This window comes from Nakaseomyces glabratus, chromosome D, assembly GCF_010111755.1.
Source record: "Nakaseomyces glabratus chromosome D, complete sequence".
NCBI lineage: Eukaryota > Fungi > Ascomycota > Saccharomycetes > Saccharomycetales > Saccharomycetaceae > Nakaseomyces > Nakaseomyces glabratus.
In genome coordinates this window covers 349,015-375,620 of record NC_088954.1, presented here as the reverse complement: position 1 = coordinate 375,620, position 26,606 = coordinate 349,015, and the positions used below count along the sequence as shown (strand labels likewise).

Genomic DNA, 26,606 nt, shown 5'->3' with positions numbered 1-26,606 from the left:
TCACAGACTATGTAATATAGTAGCTTATTTCAAAGCCGTATGATCCATTGTTTTGAGAGTAAATTGGAATATTGGAAATGCTTTGGTGTTCTTACGTCAATAAAAAAATTATTCAAATTTTAGGAAATATTTACCTCTTTCAGATGAGTGACTACCAATGGTTAATTTTCATCGTATCATTCAAGCACAATTAAAGAAAATCTCATTAGGTCAAGAATTCCCTTAAATTCTTTACACATAATGCAAGTAATAATTGATGGTTTATGGCACTATATGTAAGATGGGATACCTCCCCCAATTCTCAGTTTATCAATATGCTATGTTTTTCCAGGAAGCTGACAGTGCAACCACCTTAATTCCCTAAATTTACGGTTTTGGAAAAGTGTTTACTAAAAGGGCAAAATGTTTAAAATAAATTTAATTTACGGTAAATTAAAATATATATTATATAATCATAGACTTTTGTACGCTTCTGATATACTATTCTTGAACATGTTATTAGCGATATTGTAGTTTTGTTCTCCAGTTTTGATTTATATTATTAGCAAGTATAATTATTTTCGTGGTTTCAAGGGGAGGTATAAATAGCTTTGAAATTGTAGGTATATTTTCACTCTAATTCTCTTCAAAACTAATAAATTCTATATACTTAGTATTCACACCGTTTTTAAAGGCATTTTTATTACCTTAGTAATTTTTATTTGACTTGGATATTTTTTCTTGGCTATTATTTGTTCTAATAAGTCATATTTTTGTGCTACTTCTGGGTCATTATCAAAGCTCACAAAAATAGAAACAATACAAATACTACTTGAACAAATTGGGTTTCAATTGTAGGATAATTAAATTTAATTAAATTTAATTTAATTTAATTTCCACATTTGTACCTACATTTGAGCGTGTGTATTTTTTGAATGCATAAGGTAACAAAAAATATACTCAAGTAGTAACCATAGATTGGACTACCGCCGTCATCCAAATTTTGTATTATAATCAAAGACAAACTGAGATTGTTTGGCAATTAACTCCATTCAGGTTTTTTTCCAAACAACTTTAAATTTATTTAAATTTTTGTTTACCGACGTTTTAACAATTCCAAGATGCCTTTGCCTCCAATCTATACAAACCGATTTGGTTATGAAAACTCTAACATTTCTCTTCCATCATTTAGTGAGTTGACTTCGATGTTAAATCTTCCCAGGTATACCCTACCAAAACCAAGAATACAAATATGCAGTCATTTGAGACCACGGACTCAAGCAACAACGGGTGGTATAGATGGAACTGCAAATAATAAGCCTATTAGCGCTTATATATTCATGGAGCGTCAACCTCAAACTACTCCAAAGATTCCTATAGTCTCAGGCTCTTCTGTGTCGCCGGGCGCTGCCACACCATACTATGGTGCATTACCATATGACGTCAGTAGAAGGAAGTTGTCGATAGCCAGCTTGGATAATGGTATAAGGCCAGTCAACAGCTTGTCGCCAACAATCTCCATTACTCCAGTTAGTAGCTATGGGTCAGTCCCTCCAAAGTTAGCTTCTGTAGCACTGGATAATCCTGGAGTACCAGAACCATCATTTGCTCCTCCTAGTATGCCTCGCATTAATGGAGTGTGCAGTCATAGGTATAAAATTAAAGTAACGCCGGAAAGAGAGACCAGCTCCATGCGTGCCAGATGTAATAATTCTGGTGCTGATAAACTTCATTCTTTATCGGCAGTGGCAAGTGCATTAGTAGAAGAGGAATGTATGGTCAAAACTGAAAATAGCTACCCTTTATCACCCGATAGTATTAACAATTCTGTTCTTAAAAGCAGGAACAACAGTATTGACAGTTTAATTTCAGGAGCGATTCCCAAGTTTGATAAGGAAGCAAGAAACAATTGTGATGGTGCAGCTCAGGAATTGCCTGCCAAAGCTTCATATATTGTTTCTGCTACTGATGATGTCAAAGAAGTACCAAGTGTAACGCTCACTTCTTCTGCGACATCAAACGACGTAACTGTTGAGAGTCAACTCATTACGGCTGAGCGTGATGCTATAATCTTAGCTGGGTCTCAACGTCGTGAAAGCCAAAGAAGCTCTGGAAGCAGTGGTTCTCATGGATCAGCGTTATCCCAGGACTCTAGCGAGCCCAAATTCAACACCATTGGGTCATCGATAAGGAGGCGCAAATCCAAACCTGGCAAAGTTTCTAAGTCTGGAAAGAACAGAAACGTCTTTGGATACTGTCTGCAATGTGGGAAGGTCGATACACCTGAATGGAGAAATGGGCCGCAGGGCAAAGCTACTCTGTGTAACGCATGTGGTTTATTCTACAAAAAGTTGAAGAAGTACTTTGCAGACGAGAACATGGCTATTCAATTTATGCAACATAGATCAATTGTTGATCCAGAGGACAGAACAATGCCCAAGTTTTAATACAACAGGACACTATCGAGCCCCCCGTAATGCTCGAACTTACACATCCGTATTTCTATATTATTTAGTAATAATATTCTTAATAAATAATTAATAATAATAAAATTAATAAATCAACAGCTAGAAAATATAAATATATACTTGAACAAAGGTAATAATTATCATATATCTGGAAACTAGAGTCTTAAATCTGTATTTTGTAGTCAAATAATATATTACTCTTAAACATGTGACATTTTCGTCTCTATACACAGCCAATTACTAAGCTCTCCGGATGAAAACTCCACTGAACACACACAAAGACCCTTTGGCAATATTAGATGTTGCTATTGATAACTGATTGTGTATATGATGAACTGATAAGGCAAGTCCTACTAGGAGTCCAGGAGGAATATACCATTGCCAAAAAAAAAATACTACAAAAATGCTAAGAACTGTGGTGAATGTCGCTAGACAAAGACCTATGATGATGGCCAAGGCCAACATGCAGATGCTGAGACCTGTCAGGTTCTACTCTCAAGGCCTATCCAAGGATGTTGTTCAGAAGCGTGTTGTTGATGTGATCAAGGCCTTCGATAAGACTAGTGCCAGCGCTAACATCACTGAGGACACCTTGTTCCACAAGGACTTGAAGCTGGACTCTCTGGACACGGTCGAGTTGCTAGTTGCCATCGAGGAAGAGTTCGATGTTGAATTCCCAGACAAGGTTGCCGATGAGCTAAAGAGCGTCAAGGAGACTGTGGACTACATTCTGTCCAACCCAGATGCCAACTAAATTTTCTTTGGCAGCTGATCAGATCAACATTTTACAGAGCCTATATTAGTAGCTCTATTTTTTTTATTTTGCATGTAGATAGTATTCAACAGTTTTCTCTATAGGGAGCCTATATAATTTATTTTTTGTAAGTGTAATAATTGTTCACAAGAGCTTAATTATCTCCCATCTCAATATAATTTATAATATGTGGCCTTCCAAGTCGTTATTACCCTTGAAATTTTCCAGTGATTCCACTGTAGGAAAGGAGAAATTTGGAATGTCAATTCTGGAGAAATGTATAAAAGGACTCGAGGTCTTGGATCAGGGCAAGTACCAACTGTATAACCTGGTGAATAGCTGGCCAAGTGACGATAATTATCAGTACGTGATACAAATTTAGGATTTGAAGCTATGAGCGATAACGAGTTAAAGGGAGAGAACGCTGTGATGGAGGTTGATGGTGGCAAGCATGAGGACAAGCAAGAGGACAAGCATGCCAAGATTGAGATTGTTGATGATGACAGGGAGGTTGATGTTATCAAGCCAGATAGTGAACTTACCGATGATTTGCCAGACGACACAGAGAACATTGAGCTGGTACATTTGAGGATTGGATCCCTTGAAGAGCTGAACCTTACCAGATTCCATCAGTTAAAGTACTTATGTGTTAGACAGAACTTCATTGAGAGTATCAGTGAGGTCGATGTATTGCCTGATGATACCGTAGAAGATTTGGATTTCTACGATAACAAGATCAAGCATATTTCCAAATACATCAATAAATTCAAGAACTTGAAGAATCTGGACCTGTCATTCAACAAGATTAAGAACATAAAGAACATTGACAAGTTGGAAAACCTAGAGAATCTATATTTTGTTCAGAATAAGATAGAAGTTATTGAGAACTTGTCCACTTTGAAGAAACTGAAAAACCTTGAATTGGGTGGTAACAGGATACATGAGATTGGTGAGGACTCCTTGAAGGGTTTGGACAAGTTGGAAGAAATATGGCTTGGTAAAAACCATATACCAAGACTGATAAATCTACACTGGCTCAAAAACTTAAAGATTCTGTCTATACAATCCAATAGAATTAAGAAAATAGAGAATTTAGAACAGCTAGAAAATTTAGAGGAACTATATCTCTCACATAACTTCATCGAGAAGATTGAGGGTCTAGACAAAAACTTGAAGTTGACAACACTTGATATTACTTCAAACAAGATTACAAAGATTGAAAACGTCAAACATTTGACAAAATTGACTGACTTATGGTTGTCTTTCAATAAGATTGATCAGTCATTTGAGTCTATCGGTGATGAACTACGTGATCTGCCAGAGTTCGATACAATTTATCTTGAAGGTAATCCAGTTCAATTGAATAATAAGACCTCCTATAGAAGGAAGCTGATGTTGAACCTTGGCCCTTCATTGCAAAAAATCGATGCTACTTACACTAGACAATGATCGCCTATATATTTATCTCAAACCCACAATATATAATATATATCTACGATTGAAAATCAAATACATAACGGCAGATGTGATAATCTTGTTAGAAGTATTGTACACTTGACAACAATTGGTTGTGTATATTATATAGTATAGAGTACTACACTACCATTGTGATTCGTGTGCTGGCATTTTAGTAAGAGATTAAAGTCTCGAGGGTCATAAACTTACTTAAGTCATCGACTCAATACCGTGGTTACACTGATTCATCAACATTCTTTTGAGTTATTCGGTGATATCAAAGAAGGGAGGACCTTTATGCTTTGCAATAGTGTTGGGCGTATACCGGTCAAACCGGTCACTAATTCAGTCGTGCTTATAAGGGCGAACTCCAAACTAGCTAAGAAAGATTCAGACTCCAGGCTAACTTTACTTCAGGAAGTTTCCAACAGGCAACGGTTATTTATTACAGATCAGATCACTCCAGGTTCTGCGTTTTTCCTACCAAATGGTACTAAGATATACAATAAGTTGGTCTCTTTTATGAAAACTCAACAAAAACATCTATTCGGATTCAAGGAAGTCATAACACCATTGATTTATAGGAAGTCGCTATGGGAGCAGTCAGGGCATTGGGAGAATTACAAAGAAGATATGTTTAGAGTAGAAGGTAATGACCTTACAAAGGAAGAATATGGTTTAAAGCCGATGAATTGTCCTGGTCATTGTGTAATATTTAACAGGTTTGATCATTCCTATAATGACTTACCAATCAGATATTCAGACTTCTCACCTTTACATCGTAATGAAGCTTCTGGAGCACTTTCGGGTCTCACAAGAGTCCGCATGTTTCATCAAGATGATGGCCATATATTTTGTACTCCAGATCAAGTCGAAGTAGAGATTCTTAATTGCTTAAAGCTTGTAGATATGTGTTATACAAAGGTTTTTCCTATTTCTGGTGAGCAAAGTAAGAGCAAAGATAGCTATGAGATTCATTTATCGACAAGACCAGAACACTACATTGGTGAACTTGAGAGTTGGGATCATGCTGAGGAGGTATTAAGGTCAGTTTTAGAAAAGTCTAGTAAGCCATGGAAATTGAACGCAGGAGATGGTGCGTTTTATGGCCCCAAACTGGATATTATGGTGAAGGATCATCACGGAAAGCAACACCAAGTGGCGACTATACAACTAGATTTTCAACTACCACAAAGATTTAATCTGAGGTATAAGGATCGTGACAACAGTTATAAAAGACCAATTATGATTCATAGAGCAGTGCTCGGTTCTGTAGAACGCTTTATGGCTATGTTAGTTGAGTCAAATGGTGGTAAGTGGCCCTTTTGGTTGAACCCCAATCAGGCAATTGTAATACCTTTGAATACGAATAATGAGGAGCAAGTAAAGATGGCTAAGCAATTACATGACAAGTTACGTGGCAAATTAGAAATTGAAGATAACCTAAAGCCAGTACCAATTTCTCATGTATCATACAATGCTGACATTGATATAAGGGCAGAACCGGTTGGGTACCGTATCAAGGATGCCATAACAAAGAATTATTCATATCTCATCATAGTTGGAGATAATGAGGTTAAAGCACAGAAATTTAGCGTAAGAACGAGAGAAAATAGGACCCCAGTTCTCATGGATACAAATGAAATCTTAGAGAAGTTCAAAGATTTGGAGAGTAATTATAAATAATACTATTCGCCAATTGATTGCTCCTGGATTATACTATTGTAAATAAATTATGGACTTGTAATTAACATATACTTAATTGAATATTCTGCGTTTTCAATTTTAACAAACAAAATTATGTATAAAATATGTACAAGTTATTTATTATACTACGTTAAGCTTTCAGTGGTAATAGAAGTGGCTTATACACCTTGAGTGATTGATTTTTAATCTCGCATCACAGTTGATCGAAACAACTCCGTCACAGAATATATCAAACTTTACTAATAGTATCTGGAAAATGCTTAGTCCTTTTTAGAGGCAGTGTCTTCATCTGGTGAAGCATTTTCTTCGATTTTCTTCTCCTTTTCAGTCTTCAAATATGCTTCATCCTTTGGTGGAGTGCTGTCAACTCCGGTATCCTTACCTTCGCTCAGGTTCTTTTCATGGTCGACGTTTTCGTCATCTGCTGGATCAGCAAGTTGTTCAGCGTAGTGTTCAGGATATCTTCTGAAACAATCTTGCATGTGTTGGAACTTCTCTACACAGTCAATACCTTTTGGTTCGGCTTCTGAGTACACAAAACACGAGAATGCAGCCTTAAACTCTTCACCACATGGGCCGTGAGCCATACCACCTAAACAAGGGCAGTCCCAGTTAATCTCACCGGTATCTGGATTATATGCACTTTCTTGTTTGACCTCTTCTTCAACAGCCTCCATATCTTTCTCGCTATTTAATGAGTGAATTGTTTTACTAGAGTCATCTTCCTTTTTTGGCTCTTCATCATTGCCAGAAGGGCTAGTGGATTTCAATTCCTCGGCCTTAGGTGTCTTGTCTTCCTCTGATGACAAAACAGTATTATCTGATATCTGATGTAGCTCCTTGTCAGCTTCGGAGACAGTCTCCATAGTCTCTTCTAGGTCGCTAGATAGGATATCTTGTTCAGATTGGTCAGATTCTGAGCTCTCTGATTTGGAATTCCCTGTCTTCTCGGCAACAGTTTCATCTTTTGCAGTTTGGTCGGCGTCGGCAGATTCACCCATTGGAGCAGATTCCTTCTCAGAGGCCTCATTTTGATCAGCGAATTCGTCATGAGCCTTCTTGGCTTCAGAATCGCCACTTGAAGCGCTTTCGTCTTGAGCTTGCTCATTACCCACATCAGCAGTCTCCTTCTCCTGACTCTGTTGTGGTTCCTCGGTAGATTCTTGAACGGATTCAGATACTTCTTCAGCAGCCTCGGAGACGGGGTCCTCTTTGGACTCAGCGACTTCCTCGACTTTCTTGGCGGCTCTGAAGTATTTCTTCCACTGTGGTGGAGTTACGAATACAATAGCACCGGCAACCGCAACACCCGCGATCAGCAGCCCCATCTTGTGGCGCTTGGCATTCTCGCTCTCCTGTGCGTACTTTGAGGAGTAAAACCGCGTTGCCCTAGCGAAGGGCGCAATTCTGGCATTGCGCAGCAACACCCTGTTGAGCTGCCTGTTGACTAGCTGTCTACTAACTGCGCTGACCATCGGATATGTAGTTAAGTTTACACAAAGAAGCGTATGTGTGGTTCCCCCTTAAAAATAGACGTTTTATCGATAGCGGCGAGCTTCCGTTCAAAAGCTGGGGCAGATAAGATATTATCTGTGTGAGATATGTTAGCAGGTATGCTATGGATTGGGGTTGTGCTTGTCTGTGAGTTCAAACTCTTCGAAATTAAGTAAGGATCATTTGTAATTTGTGTGAATTAACGGATTTTCCTCGAATTTTCTGAAATTATCGTTTTTTGGCAGAGGCAATAAGTTTGAAGTTTGCATAAATTAGTTGTTGGGTTTGGGCAGAATGGTCAGATGTGTAACGGCTTGGTAGTGCTATTTGAGTGGGAGATAAGCGAGGAACTGGCGAGATGAAGATTTACTACATTGGTGTTTTCCGCAGTCCAGCGGAGCAGAGTTCGGATGAGAAGGCGTTGGAGTTGACAGAAGTGAAGGACCTTTCCCAGTTTGGGTTCTTTGAGAGGAACAGTGTTGGTCAGTTCATGACTTTCTTTGCCGAGACCGTGGCGACCAGGACCACTGCTGGCCAGAGACAGAGTGTAGAGGAAGGTAATTACATAGGGCACGTCTATGCCCGCAGCGAGGGTATATGTGGTGTTTTGATCACTGACAAGGACTACCCGGTGAGACCTGCGTACACGCTGTTGAACAAAGTCCTGGACGAGTACCTAGTTGCGCACCCTGCGGACCAGTGGAAGAGCATCACTGCCACGAACGACTCCTTGAAGATGGCTGAGCTGTCTACGTACATCAGCAAGTACCAGGACCCTGCGCAGGCGGATGCGATCATGAAGGTCCAGCAAGAGCTAGACGAGACCAAGATTGTGCTGCACAAGACCATAGAGAATGTGTTGCAAAGAGGTGAGAAGCTGGACAACCTGGTCGACAAGTCCGAGTCCCTAACTGCGAGCTCGAAGATGTTTTACAAGCAGGCCAAGAAGACCAACTCATGCTGCATTATCATGTAGATCCGATACAGTATGGAAGATCAATTTCGAGAATAGGATTAGGGCAGATGGGCAGAAAGGAATTCTCCTACTAATGTTCATTATATATTGTCCCAAGGAGGTTTATACATAATCGTTTTAACTGTGTATTAGTTTTCAAAGAAAAATCGGCATTACCAAGTGTAATTTAGGTGTGGTGCAGTATATACCAGCACCATATTGTAATTGGTACCACATTGTAAATGGTTCCACTGCTACAGGCACCATGGTGTATTGCTATATAGTATGGTGCGAGGGGGAGGAGGGGAACCAAAAAAAATCGACCTCGGTGAGGATTGAACTCACGATCTTGCGATTAACAGTCGCACGCCTTAACCAGCTTGGCCACGAAGTCATACGAAAACGCTGTAAACTCCGAGAATTTCCTGCACGTTTTTTGATTGTCAAGGCCCGATTAGTATGAAGTGATATTGTATCATTTGTGTTGTGTGGATGTTGGACCACCCCCCTTCGGTGCTGCGGCAGTTTCTGTGTGTTGGGATGGATTTCAAGCTGCCGGTTTTCTAGTTCCAGTCCCCTCAGAGAAGCTCATCGCAAGTGAAAAAATTTGAAATTTGAAGTTTGGTTATAAGCACTAGCATTTGGATCAGGACTAGGACTAGCATTTGCACTAGGACTAGGGACTAGGAACAAACGTAAGCGCACACAAGATGGGTATTATAGATAAGATCAAGGCTATTGAGGAGGAGATGGCCCGTACTCAGAAGAACAAGGCCACTGAGCACCACCTTGGTCTTCTGAAGGGTAAGCTTGCTCGTTACAGGCAGCAATTGCTTGCGGACGAGTCGCAGAGCAGCGGTGGTGGTGGTTCTGGTTTCGAAGTTGCGAAGTCTGGTGACGCGCGGGTGGTTTTGATCGGTTACCCCTCTGTAGGTAAGTCGTCGCTGCTGGGCAAGATCACGTCTACAAAGTCTGAGATTGCGCACTATGCGTTCACCACGCTGACGTCTGTTCCTGGTGTGCTGAAGTATGAAGGTGCGGAGATTCAGATAGTGGACTTGCCCGGTATCATCTATGGTGCTTCTCAAGGTAAAGGTCGTGGTAGGCAGGTTGTTGCGACGGCGCGGACAGCAGACTTGGTGCTGATGGTGCTGGATGCGACGAAGAGCAAGCACCAGAGGGAGTCGCTGGAGAAAGAGCTGGAAGCCGTGGGTATAAGGCTGAACAAGGAGAAGCCTAACATATACTTCAAGAAGAAGGAGACCGGCGGTGTTAAGATCACGTTCACGTCTCCATCGCGGACTAACCTGACGGAGCAGGCCATCAAGCTGATTCTGCGGGACTATAGGATACATAACGCGGAGGTGCTGGTGAGGGACGAGAAGTGCACGATCGATGACTTCATCGACGTTATCAACGAGCAGCACAGGAACTACATCAAGTGTCTGTACGTCTACAACAAGATAGACTCCGTGTCGCTGGAGGAGGTTGATAGACTGGCCCGCGAGCCGAACACCGTCGTGATGTCCTGTGAGATGGACCTCGGCATCCAGGACGTGGTGGAAGAGATATGGTACCAGCTGAACCTAAGCAGGGTGTACACGAAGAAGCGTGGCTCAAAGCCCAGCTTCGACGACCCACTGGTTGTGAGAAACAACTCTACGGTAGGCGACCTGTGCCACCAAATACACAGAGACTTCAAGGACAAGTTCAAGTACGCCCTGGTTTGGGGCTCAAGCGCAAAGCACTCCCCGCAGAAATGTGGTCTGACCCACCGCATAGACGATGAAGACGTCATATCCTTATTTACCAAGTAAAGTCAAAATGGATCGACGCAAGGCACGACATGGGTTTGGTATTTACAAATACATAGACACGTAAAAAAAACAAAATATTTACATCGCAACAGGAATCCCACTTGGCAATATGCACGCAACCCCGTTGATTATCAGAAAAACCAGAGTCTTTACGTGTCCCCATCCCTTTCTGTCATATAAAACGCGTAAAGTTGGGTATAATGTTTATGTTTGTTATTTATATTTTATTTATATTTCTTCGCATTTTTATGTAATTGTTCGATAAGTTGTAGGACGGGGTGTGCGGGGGGTCTGGTGAAAGCTTAATTCAGACACCCATTGTTCTTTACCAATTGTATACGCCTCCCCACCGTCCCCTCCGTCCCCTCCCCCATATACTATCCCGTATACATCACTTAGGATTACTAATTGCTACTTGCAGAGGGGACCTCGATGCCCTCTTACTGGAAGTGAAAAAAAAAAAAAAAAATTTTTCCATACTGAAAGGAAAAAGAAATAGCATTGTAAATGGTGAAGTGGTGTTTCTGACTTTATTTATTTACATAACAGTGGAATATCCGAATCCCAACTGAGACTAGTTGGTTGTTAGACTTGGTTTCTTGGTTTCTTTTTTTTTCTTGGGATCACTTGTGAATTGCGAAATCAGGTTCCTTGGAAAATTTGTTTCTTGGATATATAAGAGGGTCTTTTCAGCTTCCCTTAGTCCCATTTCCCATTGGGTTTCTCAAACTAAATACTATATAAAGAAACACATACTAACAATATACACTATGACTAAGGAAACACCATCTAAGGTTGCTGCTAGTGCCTTGTCTGACTTGGAGTTGAAGGACTCCCAATCCAACTTGAAGAAGCAACTTGAAGTGCTTAGGGAGGAGAACAGGGAGCAGATTGAAGCTTTGAAGGCTAAGCTGTCTACTGCTGCTGTTGAACACAAGGAGTACTTGAAGTCGCACAAAGTCCACCGTCACGAGCTTAAGGAGCTGGAGAAGGACGAGCCATTGTTGAACGATGACCCTGACAGATTGACTTTGTTCCCAATCAAGTACCATGAAATCTGGCAAGCATACAAGAGAGCTGAGGCCTCTTTCTGGACTGCAGAGGAAATTGACTTGTCCAAGGACTTGCACGACTGGAACAACAGACTGAACGAGAATGAGAGATTCTTCATCTCCAGAGTGCTGGCTTTCTTCGCCGCCTCCGACGGTATTGTGAATGAGAACCTGGTTGAAAACTTCTCCACTGAGGCCGTTATCCCAGAAGCTAAGGCCTTCTACGGTTTCCAGATCATGATCGAAAACATCCACTCTGAAACTTACTCCCTATTGATCGACACTTACATCAAGGATCCAAAGGAGAGTGAGTTCTTGTTCAACGCTATCCACACAATCCCAGAAATCGGTGAGAAGGCCGAATGGGCTTTGAGATGGATCGCCAACTCTGAGGCTCTATTCGCAGAAAGATTGGTTGCTTTCGCCGCCATCGAAGGTGTCTTCTTCTCCGGTTCTTTCGCTTCCATTTTCTGGTTGAAGAAGAGAGGTCTAATGCCAGGTCTAACTTTCTCCAACGAACTGATCTGCAGAGATGAAGGTCTACACACAGATTTCGCTTGTCTATTGTTTGCGCACTTGAACCACAAGCCAGACCCAGAGGTCGTCGAAAGAATTGTTACAGAAGCCGTCGAAATCGAACAACGTTACTTCTTGGACGCTCTTCCAGTCGCTCTATTAGGTATGAACGCCCAATTGATGAACCAATACGTTGAGTTCGTCGCTGACAGATTGCTAGTGGCATTCGGTAACAAGAAGGTCTACAACGTCGAAAACCCATTCGACTTCATGGAAAACATTTCCCTAGCTGGTAAGACTAACTTCTTCGAAAAGAGAGTCTCTGACTACCAAAAGGCCGGTGTTATGTCCAAGGCTCAAAACACTGAAGGTGGTGGTGCTTTCTCTCTAGATGAGGATTTTTAAAGTGGATATGTGGATTACCTTACAGAAAATAGAAAAAGAAAGTTTACCTTATACTAAGTTCCCTTTTTTTCATTAAAAATAAATCACTATCCATGCATATGCAAATGAAAAGTACTCCGCCCAATCATTAGATATCCTAGAGGGTCAAAGTATCCTTCTAATCTTCGGACTTTTTTAATGATTGGTATGAATTATGGATATTTATTCGTTCTTTCCCTTCGCCCCTCATATTTTTACTTCATATAATTATTTTATACAGTTTTATCATGTACTTTCAAAAACAAATTTTTACGACGTTTTGATATTAACTCACACACTCTTCTTCATGACGAAGAATTATTTCTTGCATTGTTCATCTCATCGCATTTCATTATGGAAGCTACACTTTTTCAACTCGGATCATAAAAAATGTGAAAAATTATAACAAACCCGATGCCCTGTGATTATAGTAACACTTTATGCAAGAGTTTGTAGAGTAGTTTACTAAAAGGATCCTTGATCTCGATCGCGATAAGAAAACAGCATCCATTTCTTTGAAGTATCAGTGCTTAGTCGGAAGAAGCGGCACAAGCAGAGGCAAATATGTCTACCTTTATAAGAGGTCCTGTTTGTGGAACTGACAATTGTCCATCAAGGCTATGGAGAATTATTGATGGTAGAAGAACATGTCGTTATGGACATGTTATGGATGGTGATATAGAGTTCAATAACGATGAAGACGATGTTGGTGGTAACGCTATGGCAGGTGTTGCTTCCTCTGGTGTCGTCACTAGAAGACTAAACTTGACAACGAACGCTGTTGGTGGTTTCCAAGCCAGTTTGGATCCATCTCAAATTGGACAAATGGATAAGCTGCGACAGCAAAAGGATAAAAAAAGAAAACTGTCCGGAGTGGAAGCAGATAGAATGTTCTTGAGGTGTATTCAGTATATTCTTCGAAAGCAATGTAGAATGCTAATAACCAAAAAATCATTTCCCGAGTCATTCGAATCCACTGTCAAACTAATATGGATAAGACTATTACAAGATATAGATCAGAAAAATAGTTATGATTTAAGAGCACACGCACCTGAAGATGGTAGTGATAGTGATAATGAACCCATTGAAGATCAAGGGCGCTCAAAAAACAGGTTGCATGCTGATCGAGAACCGAGACATCAACCTCTAGGGATTCACATGCTGACAACAATTTCTATTCTGTACCTGGCATCATATTTGATGGGATTACCTGTGTACACAAATGACTTTATCAGATGGATTTGCAATCAGGATATTCCGTACTTTCATACCTCTCGTCACCTTCCTCACAATTTCAAATCAAGGTTGCCGGGCTATTACTTTATGCTTTTAGATGGTAGTAAACCGCCTAGGAAAGGAGCATATTTTGCACAGATATCAGCAGTTGCAGCAAAGGTTAGATTTTCTACGTTATGTAAGGATTCATTGTTTCTGGAAGGGTTGCTTCTCAAGACTACTTTACAGCTTACAATCCCGCCAATCATTTATTTGAAAGTAAATTACTTGATAAACGCTATTGATCCGGAAAGGGAGAGTTTTCATTTACCAGAAAGTGAGAGGTTTCTAAAGAAAAGGAGGCAGATAAATACAATGCCGGAGTATAGGTTACTGGCATACTTAATTATTACACTGAGATACGAATTACTATTGAACTCGGATAACTACTCGGAGAGTTATGTGCGATCTCTTATAGAACAGCCATATCCTGATATTGATCCCAGTGGTAAAACTGTGCAAAATCAAATATCAAATGTTTCTTATGGTAGGATCAATATTGAAAACATTACCAGGTGGTCGAAAGATGAAACCATGGACTATCTTGATTTTATTGAAAACAAACTAGTTCACGGTAATGATGAGTTATCTCAGCAGAGTCCCTTTTCAGACCTAACTATTGATCAGAAGATTGCCAAAAGGCAACTCTTTAAGTTGTTTCCTATTAAGGACTCTATAGATAGTAAGATGGAGAGACGGAAATTGCAGTCTTTTTCCAATGAACTTCAGGAGAAATACTTGAAACAATTCAGCATGCATTCAGTATATTATGAGCAGAATACAAGTGAGTATGTTAAGCTGGTGAGTGTTTTGGAGGATCGATTGATAACAATTTTGGCAGAAGATTTTGCTGTTACTAAAAGACAATTCGAATTATGTGTGAAGAGAATAGAGCACCAGATAAAAAGAGCCTCAATATAGACACGTTGCTGGACAATGTGTTTAACATGATGGGGTGGCCTCTCTATACTATTAATGTATCTGTAAGTAGTTAACAATATACCATAGAAACTTTCATGCCTATCCTAAATCATTACAGGAATAGTAGTATATCTTATATAAGTTTTTCAGGCAACGATATTCGAGCTTTAGCTAAGCTATTGGCTTCCAGCCCAATTTGCAAATCCACCACTTGCAAATGCCTGGAAAGCACTTCCAAAACTGGAGTTCCCAAGAAGTCCTCCAACCTTTCCATCTGTGGATTCACAAGCCTTGTTCAGGTCATCGACAGACTGTACAATCTTCGATACGCTGGTTTCTATCACCATCCCACCTTGAATAATCTCTTCTAAAACACTCTCCAGAGTCTGCCAATTGAAAATCAGGTCTAGTTCATTCACTTCTGAAAAGCACCTATCTAACGCCTCCACAAATGTCTGTATAAGGTCTAGTATAGCCAGTTCTGATTCCTGGTCATCGACAATAAACGTGAAGTATAAAGTAGCGTAATTTTTATAAATGATCTGTATGTCTTCTCCGTCTTCATTAAATGAATTATCTTCAGTATGCGTCCCGTTGGTCAAAACAGCAGGAGGTGATACCAAGAAAGAACTTTGGTACTCGTTATTCCTCTGTGATATCAGTTCATGGACTTGCTTCAGTAGTATCCGTTGCTTGCTTATCTCGACTGGTGTGTAGAATTTTATGAGCCTAGGTTGGCACTTCTTGTTAAAGATTAATACAGCATGGATCATTGTTTTATTTTTTGAAACTGGTTGGTTTAGAAATGAGTATTGACAGTTGATTTATATGCAAAAACGATGGTTATGCTCTTGTGATTGTTTAAAGCACGGTTGTCAGGTAATTATTATTATTATAGTCCTATAGGTGCTGCAGTGTCTTGATTGTAGTAAGAATGTACCAACTAATCTCATAAAAATATTACTAGAAAGAGCTCTCAAATGCACTTCCATGTGAATGGTATACTTCACAAGTTACCAGGTTTCTATTTCAGGGCATAGTACGATGAGAATGAATGCTATGAAAAAATAGCAAAAAAAGAAATGCGCAAGCCCGGAATCGAACCGGGGGCCCAACGATGGCAACGTTGGATTTTACCACTAAACCACTTGCGCTGAGGTGATTGATGGGAGAGTAAATGAAATTAGCCATTATATTTGATATCTAAACATTTGGTCTGTTTAACGCTCTGTTTTAACCAAAGGCTATACAACAGGGTATTTTCAACATTCTATTATATTGCACAGTACTTTTTGCGCTGTAAAATTACAGGAATTGAATTCTGCAGCGAAAGTAGTACTATGGTGACTAGAACGACTGTAAAGATTTACACAGTTCGCTTATTAGATAATAGTTTTTGATTTGGCAACTATCGATTTTTAAGTAGGTGATAAATTCAATAATAGTTACCTTATCGAAGTATATTTATTTTGCTACTGGTGGAACTAGTTCCCAAGACACCGAACACTAGCCACTGAAAGCACACATCCTTGACCAAAATAATAAATACTCAAATCAGAATTCTTACAGAAAGTTTCTTAACCTGGGAAATAAGAACATGCAAATAGGAAAAAAAAATAAACCCATTTTATAACTCATAATACACTACGCGTCTTATACATATATATTGATAGTAGATTAGCTATGATTTACACCTAAATTGCTGTTTATATTTGTCATCAGGTGGCGCTCAAAAGTCCAAATCGCTTCAGGGTAAGAGAAAACCCCGTTGAAAAGCCAAATCTGAAAAATATAAAGTCAGAACTGAAGATCATCGCCAAATGGGCAAAAGTTAGGTTACAGAGGCAAATCACTTATACAAAAGGATAACGGTCACCAAACTCAAAGTATTATTACAACAATAGACTTTTCCTTAAAAATTGGTGTACAGTTTATTTTCAGTTAAAGAAGTTAAAATCAGAGGTGCTGTCTGGAACAAGCGTCATTTTCCTAATTGTGATCCATACCTGATCGACGGCTATCAAGAAAATTCATCTACTATACAACAGGGATACTGAATATATGTTAAGTTAGAAGGTAACCAAGCTCTTTTTTTTCATTACATATTGGCATTAGCATGGATTCGGTGAGTTGTCTCAGAACATTTCTTGATCGACTGCCGACATTATGCGGAGCCAGGCACGATCAATCAGTCAAGTTCCTCTTATGGAAGGCTATACATTTATCAGCTGAACATGGCTCTCAGAATGTTAATTGGCCAGAACTGATAGAAGTGTTTACATCAGAGGAATTTAGAAATTGTACACTAGGAAACATACTGTCCAATGAAACGTGGGAAGAGTCATTTATTCAAATTCAAGATACAAATACTCATCATGGTGTTTGCAATCGAATATGTTTTCCACCTGAAACAGTATATTATTGTTTTACCTGTACTTTAAATCCTATTTATGAGATATGTGAAGAATGTTTTGATGAGAGTAAACATGTAGGCCATACCTACACAGCAAGAACTGTAACGAGAGCAGAGGGGAAAATATGCCATTGTGGTGATCCAGCTGTATTTAAGAAGCCTGAATTAGCTTATTGTTGCAAATCCTATAGGGATTCAGGATACACACCTGATTTGACAAACAAAGATGGTTTCCTCTTAAAAACAATTAATATTCTTGTAGATTTTCTCATTGAATATTCATTGAAACAACCAAATTTATCTCTTGAAGCTCCAGAGAATAACGAATTCACGAATAATAAAAATAAAAAACCGCTAAAAGATGTGCATTTAAGGGATAGTATGACTGATGGCGCTGAAATTATGGATACATCAACTGATGATATGACCAATTTTGAATTAGAACAAGAACCCACTTGGGCGATTACCATCAGAAGTGATGATTGTGATTTACATTATATAGATTTAGCTTCACGCGTGTCAGATATACTGAACATACCTAACGAGTATGCAATTGGTATTGTTGATAGTTTGCAAGATGATTGCTCTATTGTCACATTAGTGGAATCGAATGACTTAAGCAAAATAAAGGCCCTGGCGGATGAATTCTACAGTAAAAATGTAAATGTTAGAATTAGCAAGCTCGAGTCTATTTTCAATCAATTATTGATAGAAGATATTATATGTTACATTACAAAGCGGTGTTTGCTTGATAAAGGTAATATACGATTCAAGCACCTGTTAAGGTTATCGCTAATTGATATATGGAATTCAGAACTGCCGACAAAACAACTAAACAAAAACAACAATCTGAATCCATACAGTTCTAAAATAAATTTGCTAGGTGGTTTTTTAGTTTCTTCTGAGCAAAATCCAGACAATCCTTGGTTCAAAAAATGGAGTTTCCCTGAGATCAAAGACAACTATGTACAGATGGTCATATCAAACTATAATCAAAGAATCGATGAAGCTAACTCCCCTGATACTTTAGCACATTTTTACACTTTATATGGTTCAAGGATGCAATATCTGCTTTCAGAAAGCTTAATGTTGTTCTGTTCTGTTACAAAACGGCAACTACTAAAAATTGTGAACTCAGTATTTTCTATTTCTGACAATTGCAGGAAATTTGTGGCTGCGCAGTATTTGGACATTTATCTAACACTACTGTACAAAACAGTAGCAAGTGATACAACAGGGTTTAGAGTTTGCACCATGAGCTTAATTTCGCAACAGATTTTTCTTGAACCAACTTATGCTGCCATGGCAATAGAATCTGGGTTCATAGAGCGTACATTGAAGTTTGCTTTCACGCTAATGTATTTTGAGTCTGACGATCTTCTTCCTTATCTTTCTATTCCACTACATTCCGGATTCCAACTTCCTCAAGAAACAATAAAAAGTCGACGTACTATCATTTGCTTCAAGGACCTGTGCTGTGTCATGTCAACCAACCGGAACCCATTGTTATTGTTACAAAGAGAGGAAACTTTTAATGCTGTGCTGAAAACATTTGAAGCCTTTAGCGCAATACTTCCACTGAAAAGAGAAACTTCAGAGCATGTTGAGTTCGAGAACTTTGACTTTTCTGCTTTCTATTTCTTTTTCTCATCATGTTTAATAATGATGGATGGATATATTCGTAACTTGTCAATGGTTGAAGATAAGAATATACGTGCCAAGATAGCTGTACGGATGCTTGAATTGGTTATGGAAAATGAGTTTACTGCACTGGCGAAATCCAGAAGCGAGATCACTTCGCGGAATATGAATGTTGAAAAACTGCCAGGGAACATAAAACTACCAACTTATAATAAGCTTCCTTTCTTAAGAGAGAGAATCTGCAATCATGTTTCAGAGGTAGTAAACTTCCAAGTTGGCATCGATACCCAGAATCTCTTTAATCCGATGGCATACATGTTCAAATTTGTTTTGCAATGGGCGCGGTGTGGGAGATACGAGCCTCTTAACTACAACGGCAACACAGTGCTTGATCTCAAAACAATTTTTGAGGATAAGCAGAAGGCTTTATATATTTCAGAGTCATCCTTGGCTACACTAGTTCTTATAGGGCAAGTTCGTGTTGGATTTTGGGTGAGAAATGGAACTCCCATGACACACCAAATTCGAATGTATACCAAGTACAGTATGAGAGAGTTCACTTACTTCAGTGACTTTTTCAATGTTCAATTCAGTATGGCAATTGCAGATCCTAATGAATTCATGGTGACCTATCTTTATAAATGGGGCCTCAAGCACTGGTCAAATGGAATTCCAAACTGCGATTACCCTGATATGGAAATAACGCTATCTATTGTTGAAGAAGCCTTGATTCTTCTTATACAATTGCTGACTGATATGAAGTCTATTGTGGTAATTTCCTCTATTGATAGTTTTGAGAAGACCCTCAAAACAGAAATTATCCATGCCATTGGTTTCCAATCGTTCACATACTCTCAGATCATGGCAATGATTCCCGAGCATATAACTAAGCACAACGCTTTTGACATTGCACTTAAAAAGTATACTACATATTCACCTCCCAGTGGCCTATCAGACTCAGGCTTATTTTCTCTAAGAGATGACCTCAAGTGTGAGATTGATCCATACTATATTGGTCTGCCCAATGGTAAGCGATATGAAATAGAACAACAACTGCGAAAACATATTTCTGCAATTAAGGATATTCCTTATGAATTGTCTTTTGTACCGGCAAAAAGAGTCATCGATGATATCAAAGAAAGTGCGTTTCCAAATTTATTTGCTATAACATCAAAGGATACGTTTGGTTTATTCATCAAAAATTCTCTAGACCATATTAAAAAGTTTGAAAATGAGGGTTTACTACATCGTATCCTGCATCTAATTCACATATGTGTTGTTAATAACGTAAACGACTTTGCCAAAATATTCTGGAGAGAATACGCAATCGTCGATACTGAATATTGCAATGACCATAGCATTGGGTCTATATTGTACTCTTGTCTATTTAAGGACTGCTTTTCAGACTTACATGGAAAGATCAAGGAAATATTCAGTATTTTCAACAGTGAAGCTGCCCATATAAATGTCGAAGAATATTTGAAAGAGCAAACAGTAAACTTCAATCCTAAAATTTTGGTGTCATCAGATTCTTCATCGTGTCGAGATGAAGAATTTGAAAGAAAGAAGAAACTTGCGATGATTCGAAAGGAAAAGATGCTTAGAAAGCTTGCTAAACAACAAAAAAAGTTCATGAAGTTAAATCGAGAAGCTAGTTGCGAAGATTCATTACCAACAACAGCAACTAATTCCTCAGAAGACTTACTGATGTGTGATGACAAGATGGGGACCCCAGAAATTTTAGAGGAGACATGCGTCTTTTGTAAGATGTATAAGGATGACGATCAGTTCATCTACTTTGCCTACTTGGAGCGTAATATATGCGATAAAGGCGTTTGCACTGGACACCAATATGGCCAGGAGGAGACAATGGTTACAGATTCTGTAGTTAGAGCCTGTGGACACGGGGCACATACCAAATGTTTGGCACATCACATGAAGTCTGCAAGGTTGTTACACAATCAAACCACCAAGAATGTTCCAATTGCATATGGAATGGGTCTTATCTATTGTCCGCTCTGTGCTGCTTTGTGTAACTGCATTATCCCACACATCACAAACAATAATGCATCAACTAGTAACTTGATAAGTGCCAACAAAACGAATTCATTTAGTTTCAATGAATTGTTCGAAGATAGCATATCTGAGATCGTGATAAAATCCGGCTTTATCTTTTCCGATTTATGCAATGAGAAATACTCCAAGGAAGATAATTTGAACCACTTGTTCATCACTGTGTCGAGATTGCTCTACAACACTGTTGCCAATTTTGAACTACGTATCAGAAGAAATTTGCAAAAGGGCTTTTACAAGAAATCTGGTAAGAAGTACATTCCAAATATGGGATCCTTATCCAGTAGGCTGTTGAATGATATGAGAGTGTATATGATAAAGTATATGAGTAAGCATGATGTTACAATCAAACTTGAAGATAGCTTTCTGGCTGCTGCCTGCCTTGTCGCCGATTCGGTAACTGGAAAGGAACTGGGCAGTAACGTGCCTACAATGACAATCAGCAAGATTCAAATGGACATTGATGCCATTGTCTCGCACATTGCGACTTGTGAGTTCTCCGATGAAAGCGAATCAGATATCGATATGTTTGACATATCGAGTAAGGAAGAAGTCATGGCACAAACCTGTGGATATTTATTGGGCCATGGCTGTGAAAAAGCTGTGCAAACCAATCTGGAGCGCATTGACATTTGGAGACGATTACGGGATTCAGCACTGGTGTTCTTGCGCCGTTTGTTCATATTGAGCAACCTAGCTAGTGAGAAGATCACGCTGGCCAATTGTGACCAAGGCCCTGACCACGAGTTGAGTTTTTACAGCGAGTACTTCTGTATTGGATTAGAACTACCACAACTGGTGGAACAAGCAGTGAACCAATGGACTGCCACGGGCAAGCAATGCTCTGAGTTCAACATAGTGTGCACCAACACGCCGCTGCAGTTGTACAGCATTCCACGAAACTTATCCAACTACGAGAAGGACTTGCGGTCCAGCCAGCACCTGATGCTGGGCAGGTCTCCCACGGACACCACAGACCTGGCGCTGTGTCTGATGTGTGGCGAACACGTCCGGACGCAGCGGCTAGTGTCGCGCCTCGGCTACGAGATCGGCGAGTGCACGAACCACTGCAGGAACGAGTGCTCCATGGCCACCCCATTCGGCACATTCCTGCTGGTGCGCAGCAACGCCATCTACATCGCCTACGGCAACCGCGGTGTGTTCTACCCTGGCCCATACCTCAACGAGTTTGGCGAGAGAGACGTGGAGTTCAAGTACGGCACCCCCGTTTACCTGAACCAGCAGCGCTACGAGCACTTCTGCGACGAGATACTGCTGGGGAACATGATCCCCCACGTAGTGTTCAGACTCACCGACGGAAATGCAGACCTCGGCGGCTGGGAAACCATGTAAATACAACACCTCCTACTTGTCCACTTGTATACTCGTCTACTTGTATACTTGTATACTTGTCTATAGCTCTTACATAATCACGTGGAAATTCCATTCGTCCCTTCGTTCATTCGTCCACTCGTCCCTTCGTCCCTTCGTTCATTCGTTCATCTGTACTTTCCCCCTCCCCCTCTTCTCCTCCAAGCACCCCCACTGGAATTTGTTAAGCGTAGTGCGTGCATTTCTGATGGTTTTGTTGTAACTGTGTCCTGCGCTATTTTGTCTGATGTATTTTTGTAAGTTGAAACAAGGGGGGGCACGTCATTTATACGGCAAGGGTTACGCACAGAATATCGCGCGGGGGGGATACTCTTACCTGGGATCGCCCCGAACACGGCTACTGGGCTAGTTACAGGCATCGACTGCAGTTGTTGGACTGTAAGACAGTGTGAGACAGTGTGAGACAGTGTGAGACAGTGTGAGACAAACGGAGATACACAGAATATGACGTACAGCCCCTTGTAACAAGATCACTCGCAGTCAAGACAGTAATCTCCGAGGGCTTTTTTGTGTTTTTTGGCATTGAGCTATTTTAGGGCTAGGGTTCGCGTGTTTTAGGGTTTGTATATTGGCCAGAGGTATTTCAGTGGGATGGTTCTCTTATCTCTCTGTGTGCACACCCGTGCGGTGGTTTGACAGGGGAGTTTTGTTCCTACACTCTTGCACTGGATACATTTTGTGCATTGCTTTTTCCTCTTCTCGGTGAGTCTCTGCGTAGTACTTCACTCGAGCACCAGCAGAACGTTCACTCCCCCCCCACATACTTTTGACTCTCAAAGCTAAAAAGAAATCCTCGAAAGTCACTGCGAAAAAAAATTCATCGCTACAGAGCTAAACGATTCCCAGGAACAATATATAACAACAGCACTAGCTCAACATTTTCTTGGCACTCAACATCAGAACTAGTATCAACAACCCAAAACCCAAGAAAACCAAAAACCCAAAACCCCAAACCCAAGCCAATCACCAATGGACTCTATCAGTTCAGCATCGAAGCATGTGTCCCAGTACTTCGACTTCGAGCCCTCTTTGCACAAGTGGAAGCAGAGAGGTCTGGACAACATACACCGTGTCAGGCAGACTGGGCGCAACGTCAGGTACCCAAGGTTCATACACAACACCTGGAACTCCCTGACTTCCTACACCGACGAGCTGCGCGCGCCAGACAATGACGCCAAGGCGCGTTCACAGGGCCAGAACAAAGTGACCCGCCCCGCGCGGTCCCGCGCGCCCAAGAAAAACAGGTACAGCGAGTCCACGATCTCGCTGACCTCAGACGCCAACACGCTGGTGAACTCCAACGCCTCGACTACCTCGTTCTCGAGGTTCCGGGCGCCTAAGCCCGCCACGACGTCTAACTCCTTCGGCTCGGTGGGGTCTGGCGGCTCCAGCCCCAACGATTACTCCTCTACCACGTCGCTGTCCTCGGCGGCTACACCTGTCCCTGAGGAGTTGCTGGAGTACGTCGAGAAGCCCGTCTACACTCTCACGTTCAAGGACGACGACGTGGTAGTCAAGGAGGAAGAGATCATCGAGGAACTGGACATCAAGACCTACATCAACACTTACAACTACGAAAACGCCTTCGAGTTCGGGAAAGTGAGACACTTGCACTACTACGAGCTGCCTTTCCCCTGGAGAGAGAACAGGTGCATCATCAACGGCTACAGGTTCTACAACTCCCACAAGAAGTCCTTGCTCTCTATCGTAAACTGGTACGGATGGCACAACGAGACGTCCAACATCTGGACGCACTTGCTCGGTGGGCTATACATCCTGTACCTCATGTTCTACCAATTCCCTTCTTCAGAAGTGTTCATGTCCGAGCAGGTCCCCAAAGCCGCAAAACTGATCACATACGTGTTCTTGATCGCTGCTGCCAAGTGCCTGTTCAGCTCTGTCTTCTGGCACACTTTTAACGGGACCTCCTTGCTGCGTCTGCGTTGCAAGTTCGCCTGCGTTGATTACAGCGGTATCTCCATTCTGATCACCGCGTCCATCCTGACCACCGAATTCGTCACTATGTACCAGTGCCCTTGGGCAATGGTCTCCTACATGGCTCTCTCTACAGCACTGGGTATCTTCGGTGTGTTCATGAACTGGTCGCCAAAGTTTGACAGACCAGAGGCAAGACCTCTGAGAATCAAATTCTTCATCTTGCTAGCAAGCATGGGTATCCTGTCCTTCCTACACTTGACCTTCATCACAAGCTTGTCACACTCCACTTGGCTGCTATCCCCAATCACCAAGAAATCTGTGGTGTGGTACCTGGTGGGCGTCGTCTTCTATGGCTCTTTCATCCCAGAGAGATGGAGAACCGACATCCAATATGACCACACAATCCCAACAAGCCACGAACTATCCACCAACGTAGACATCATCAACAAGGAGAAACACATCCATTTCAGAGAAACTCCAACACCACACGAAATGTGCAAGCACCACGAACACCACCACAGGTCTTTCAAGTCCCTATGGTGGGTCGACTACGTAGGTTGCTCCCACACTTTGTGGCACTTCTTCGTTGTCCTGGGTGTCATCGGACACTACAGAGCCATCCTAGATATCCTGACAAAGAAATGGATCCTTTCTGGCTCCCCACTCTAAGCTAAAAAAATCCCGCCATAGATTTTCTCCAGCTCATGTGCAATGCCAAATGAACCTATAAAAATACCATGTCAAACAGTTTCTTTTACACTTCTTCTCGTGGGTTTCCGTCCCCACTTGAGAAACAAGAATGCTGCTTACGACTTTTAATGCCCAATACTTCATGACATTTAACTATTCCTTTTTTATTTGTTGCTTCAACCCTTTTTTTCTTTTTAAATTCAAATCCAATGATAAACGCTAATGTTTCCTTATTCCAGTTACACTCAAAATTCTATGCTGCACAATATTTTCTTTTCTATTTTCTATTTTCATTTTTATTTTGAAACTCTGTTGTCGTAATGCTCAATTTTTATGATTTCAACTCTAGATGTCCATTTAAAAGAATTTAAAAGCACTTAAGATCTCTCTACTCCTCTCCCATAGCTAGGAAGTTTTTGAAACACGTCTAGACAGGACCACTTCTTGAAGAAGTGCCACTGCTTTTCACGCCTTGATATTATAGGAATCCGCTGCAATCGATTTGCTACTTGTACTTAGTCCGTGGTTCCTATTATGAAATGACAAAACGCTGTGAATTACCAGTTATCGCCTAGACCCGCTCTATTTTTTCTATTTCTTAATTATATAAACCAAAAACTGATAAATTCATATACTTTATTTATACTCAAAGAAACTCTATACTACCCTGTCAAAGGAATGACTACTGTCATGATCACTCCCCCATCTAGTTATTATGACACTTGACCTGTGCAAGGAAGGTCCCGTACAAAAACTAAGTGAAAAATTATCAAATTTGACAATATAAAGAGCCCAAACATGGAATCCGATGAGCTAGTAACAATTTGATTCCCAAGTGCCACCACCTCAGCGAATCGATCACAGGAGAAATGGGTGTTATTAACCAGCCATCGGGCCAGATCAAATTGACCAACGTCTCCATTGTGAAACTCAAAAGAAATAAGAAAAGATTCGAAGTTGCATGCTACCAGAATAAAGTTCAGGACTATAGAAAAGGTGTGGAGAAAGAGCTGGATGAAGTATTGCAGATACACCAAGTTTTCACAAATGTCTCAAAGGGTCTAGTGGCTCCAAAGGAGGATCTACAGAAAGCGTTCGGCACCACCGATGTCGATTTGGTAATTAAAGAGGTGTTGAGCAAAGGTGAAATACAACTGTCGGAGAAGGAAAGACAGTTGATGATTAACAAGATTAATAATGAGATGCTGACAATCATCAGTGCCAAGTGTATAAACCCGCAATCTAAGAAACGTTATCCTCCTACTATGATTCACAAGGCGCTTCAGGAATTGAAGTTCACTCCCGTGATAAATAAACCTGCAAAGACACAGGCTCTGGATGCCATAAGACTACTTGTAAGCAGCCAAATTATACCAATTACGAGAGCCAAGATGAAGGTCAAATTGACAATTAATGACAAATCTACACATGAAGATATTATCCAAAAGATGGAAAAGCTATTCACAGATAGCGAATTCACACAAACTGATTCAGCATGGATAGCCTCCGGTTTAATAGATCCAGTTAGCTATAGATATATTGTAGAGTCAGCAAAGGATATTGGCACAGTCCAAGTGCTCGATATGGCTGTTATTGACTCATCTAAGTAAGTACAATTACAAACGCATTTTCTACCCAATACT

General features: G+C 40.7%; 13 protein-coding genes and 2 non-coding genes across 15 annotated transcripts; 11 read left to right on the top strand and 4 right to left on the bottom strand.

Annotated features, from left to right (window-relative positions):
- Window positions 1-1,100: 1,100 nt before the first annotated feature.
- GVI51_D03553 (GATA-type transcription factor) lies at window positions 1,101-2,426 on the top strand (the record flags this gene model as incomplete). The annotated part of the gene is made up of 1 exon (XM_445572.1): window positions 1,101-2,426. The coding sequence occupies one exon, from the start codon at window positions 1,101-1,103 to the stop codon at window positions 2,424-2,426; it is 1,326 nt and encodes a 441-aa protein (XP_445572.1).
- Window positions 2,427-2,850: 424 nt separating this feature from the next.
- ACP1 (acyl carrier protein) lies at window positions 2,851-3,201 on the top strand (the record flags this gene model as incomplete). Its single annotated transcript, XM_445571.1, has 1 exon — window positions 2,851-3,201. One exon carries the CDS (start codon window positions 2,851-2,853, stop codon window positions 3,199-3,201), a length of 351 nt encoding a protein of 116 aa, XP_445571.1.
- A 393-nt stretch (window positions 3,202-3,594) lies between these two features.
- Window positions 3,595-4,650, top strand: GVI51_D03509 (type 1 protein phosphatase-activating protein SDS22; the record flags this gene model as incomplete). Its single annotated transcript, XM_445570.2, has 1 exon — window positions 3,595-4,650. One exon carries the CDS (start codon window positions 3,595-3,597, stop codon window positions 4,648-4,650), a length of 1,056 nt encoding a protein of 351 aa, XP_445570.2.
- A 303-nt stretch (window positions 4,651-4,953) lies between these two features.
- On the top strand, window positions 4,954-6,342 carry MST1 (threonine--tRNA ligase MST1; the record flags this gene model as incomplete). Its single annotated transcript, XM_445569.1, has 1 exon — window positions 4,954-6,342. One exon carries the CDS (start codon window positions 4,954-4,956, stop codon window positions 6,340-6,342), a length of 1,389 nt encoding a protein of 462 aa, XP_445569.1.
- Window positions 6,343-6,623: 281 nt separating this feature from the next.
- On the bottom strand, window positions 6,624-7,838 carry MIA40 (Mia40p; the record flags this gene model as incomplete). Its single annotated transcript, XM_445568.1, has 1 exon — window positions 6,624-7,838. One exon carries the CDS (start codon window positions 7,836-7,838, stop codon window positions 6,624-6,626), a length of 1,215 nt encoding a protein of 404 aa, XP_445568.1.
- A 377-nt stretch (window positions 7,839-8,215) lies between these two features.
- Window positions 8,216-8,833, top strand: YKT6 (palmitoyltransferase YKT6; the record flags this gene model as incomplete). The annotated part of the gene is made up of 1 exon (XM_445567.1): window positions 8,216-8,833. The coding sequence occupies one exon, from the start codon at window positions 8,216-8,218 to the stop codon at window positions 8,831-8,833; it is 618 nt and encodes a 205-aa protein (XP_445567.1).
- A 299-nt stretch (window positions 8,834-9,132) lies between these two features.
- Window positions 9,133-9,206, bottom strand: tN(GUU)2. The gene has a single exon. It is a non-coding gene; the product is annotated as a tRNA-Asn (tRNA).
- Window positions 9,207-9,522: 316 nt separating this feature from the next.
- RBG2 (Rbg2p) lies at window positions 9,523-10,629 on the top strand (the record flags this gene model as incomplete). The annotated part of the gene is made up of 1 exon (XM_445566.1): window positions 9,523-10,629. The coding sequence occupies one exon, from the start codon at window positions 9,523-9,525 to the stop codon at window positions 10,627-10,629; it is 1,107 nt and encodes a 368-aa protein (XP_445566.1).
- Window positions 10,630-11,399: 770 nt separating this feature from the next.
- RNR2 (ribonucleotide-diphosphate reductase subunit RNR2) lies at window positions 11,400-12,602 on the top strand (the record flags this gene model as incomplete). The annotated part of the gene is made up of 1 exon (XM_445565.1): window positions 11,400-12,602. The coding sequence occupies one exon, from the start codon at window positions 11,400-11,402 to the stop codon at window positions 12,600-12,602; it is 1,203 nt and encodes a 400-aa protein (XP_445565.1).
- Window positions 12,603-13,184: 582 nt separating this feature from the next.
- RRN7 (Rrn7p) lies at window positions 13,185-14,816 on the top strand (the record flags this gene model as incomplete). Its single annotated transcript, XM_445564.1, has 1 exon — window positions 13,185-14,816. One exon carries the CDS (start codon window positions 13,185-13,187, stop codon window positions 14,814-14,816), a length of 1,632 nt encoding a protein of 543 aa, XP_445564.1.
- Window positions 14,817-14,992: 176 nt separating this feature from the next.
- Window positions 14,993-15,589, bottom strand: APS3 (Aps3p; the record flags this gene model as incomplete). Its single annotated transcript, XM_445563.1, has 1 exon — window positions 14,993-15,589. The coding sequence occupies one exon, from the start codon at window positions 15,587-15,589 to the stop codon at window positions 14,993-14,995; it is 597 nt and encodes a 198-aa protein (XP_445563.1).
- A 310-nt stretch (window positions 15,590-15,899) lies between these two features.
- On the bottom strand, window positions 15,900-15,970 carry tG(GCC)2. Its single transcript has one exon. It is a non-coding gene; the product is annotated as a tRNA-Gly (tRNA).
- Window positions 15,971-16,932: 962 nt separating this feature from the next.
- On the top strand, window positions 16,933-22,296 carry UBR2 (putative ubiquitin-protein ligase UBR2; the record flags this gene model as incomplete). The annotated part of the gene is made up of 1 exon (XM_445562.1): window positions 16,933-22,296. One exon carries the CDS (start codon window positions 16,933-16,935, stop codon window positions 22,294-22,296), a length of 5,364 nt encoding a protein of 1,787 aa, XP_445562.1.
- A 1,008-nt stretch (window positions 22,297-23,304) lies between these two features.
- On the top strand, window positions 23,305-24,942 carry IZH3 (Izh3p; the record flags this gene model as incomplete). The annotated part of the gene is made up of 1 exon (XM_445561.1): window positions 23,305-24,942. One exon carries the CDS (start codon window positions 23,305-23,307, stop codon window positions 24,940-24,942), a length of 1,638 nt encoding a protein of 545 aa, XP_445561.1.
- An 890-nt stretch (window positions 24,943-25,832) lies between these two features.
- On the top strand, window positions 25,833-26,573 carry SDO1 (guanine nucleotide exchange factor SDO1; the record flags this gene model as incomplete). The annotated part of the gene is made up of 1 exon (XM_445560.1): window positions 25,833-26,573. One exon carries the CDS (start codon window positions 25,833-25,835, stop codon window positions 26,571-26,573), a length of 741 nt encoding a protein of 246 aa, XP_445560.1.
- Window positions 26,574-26,606: the final 33 nt, after the last annotated feature.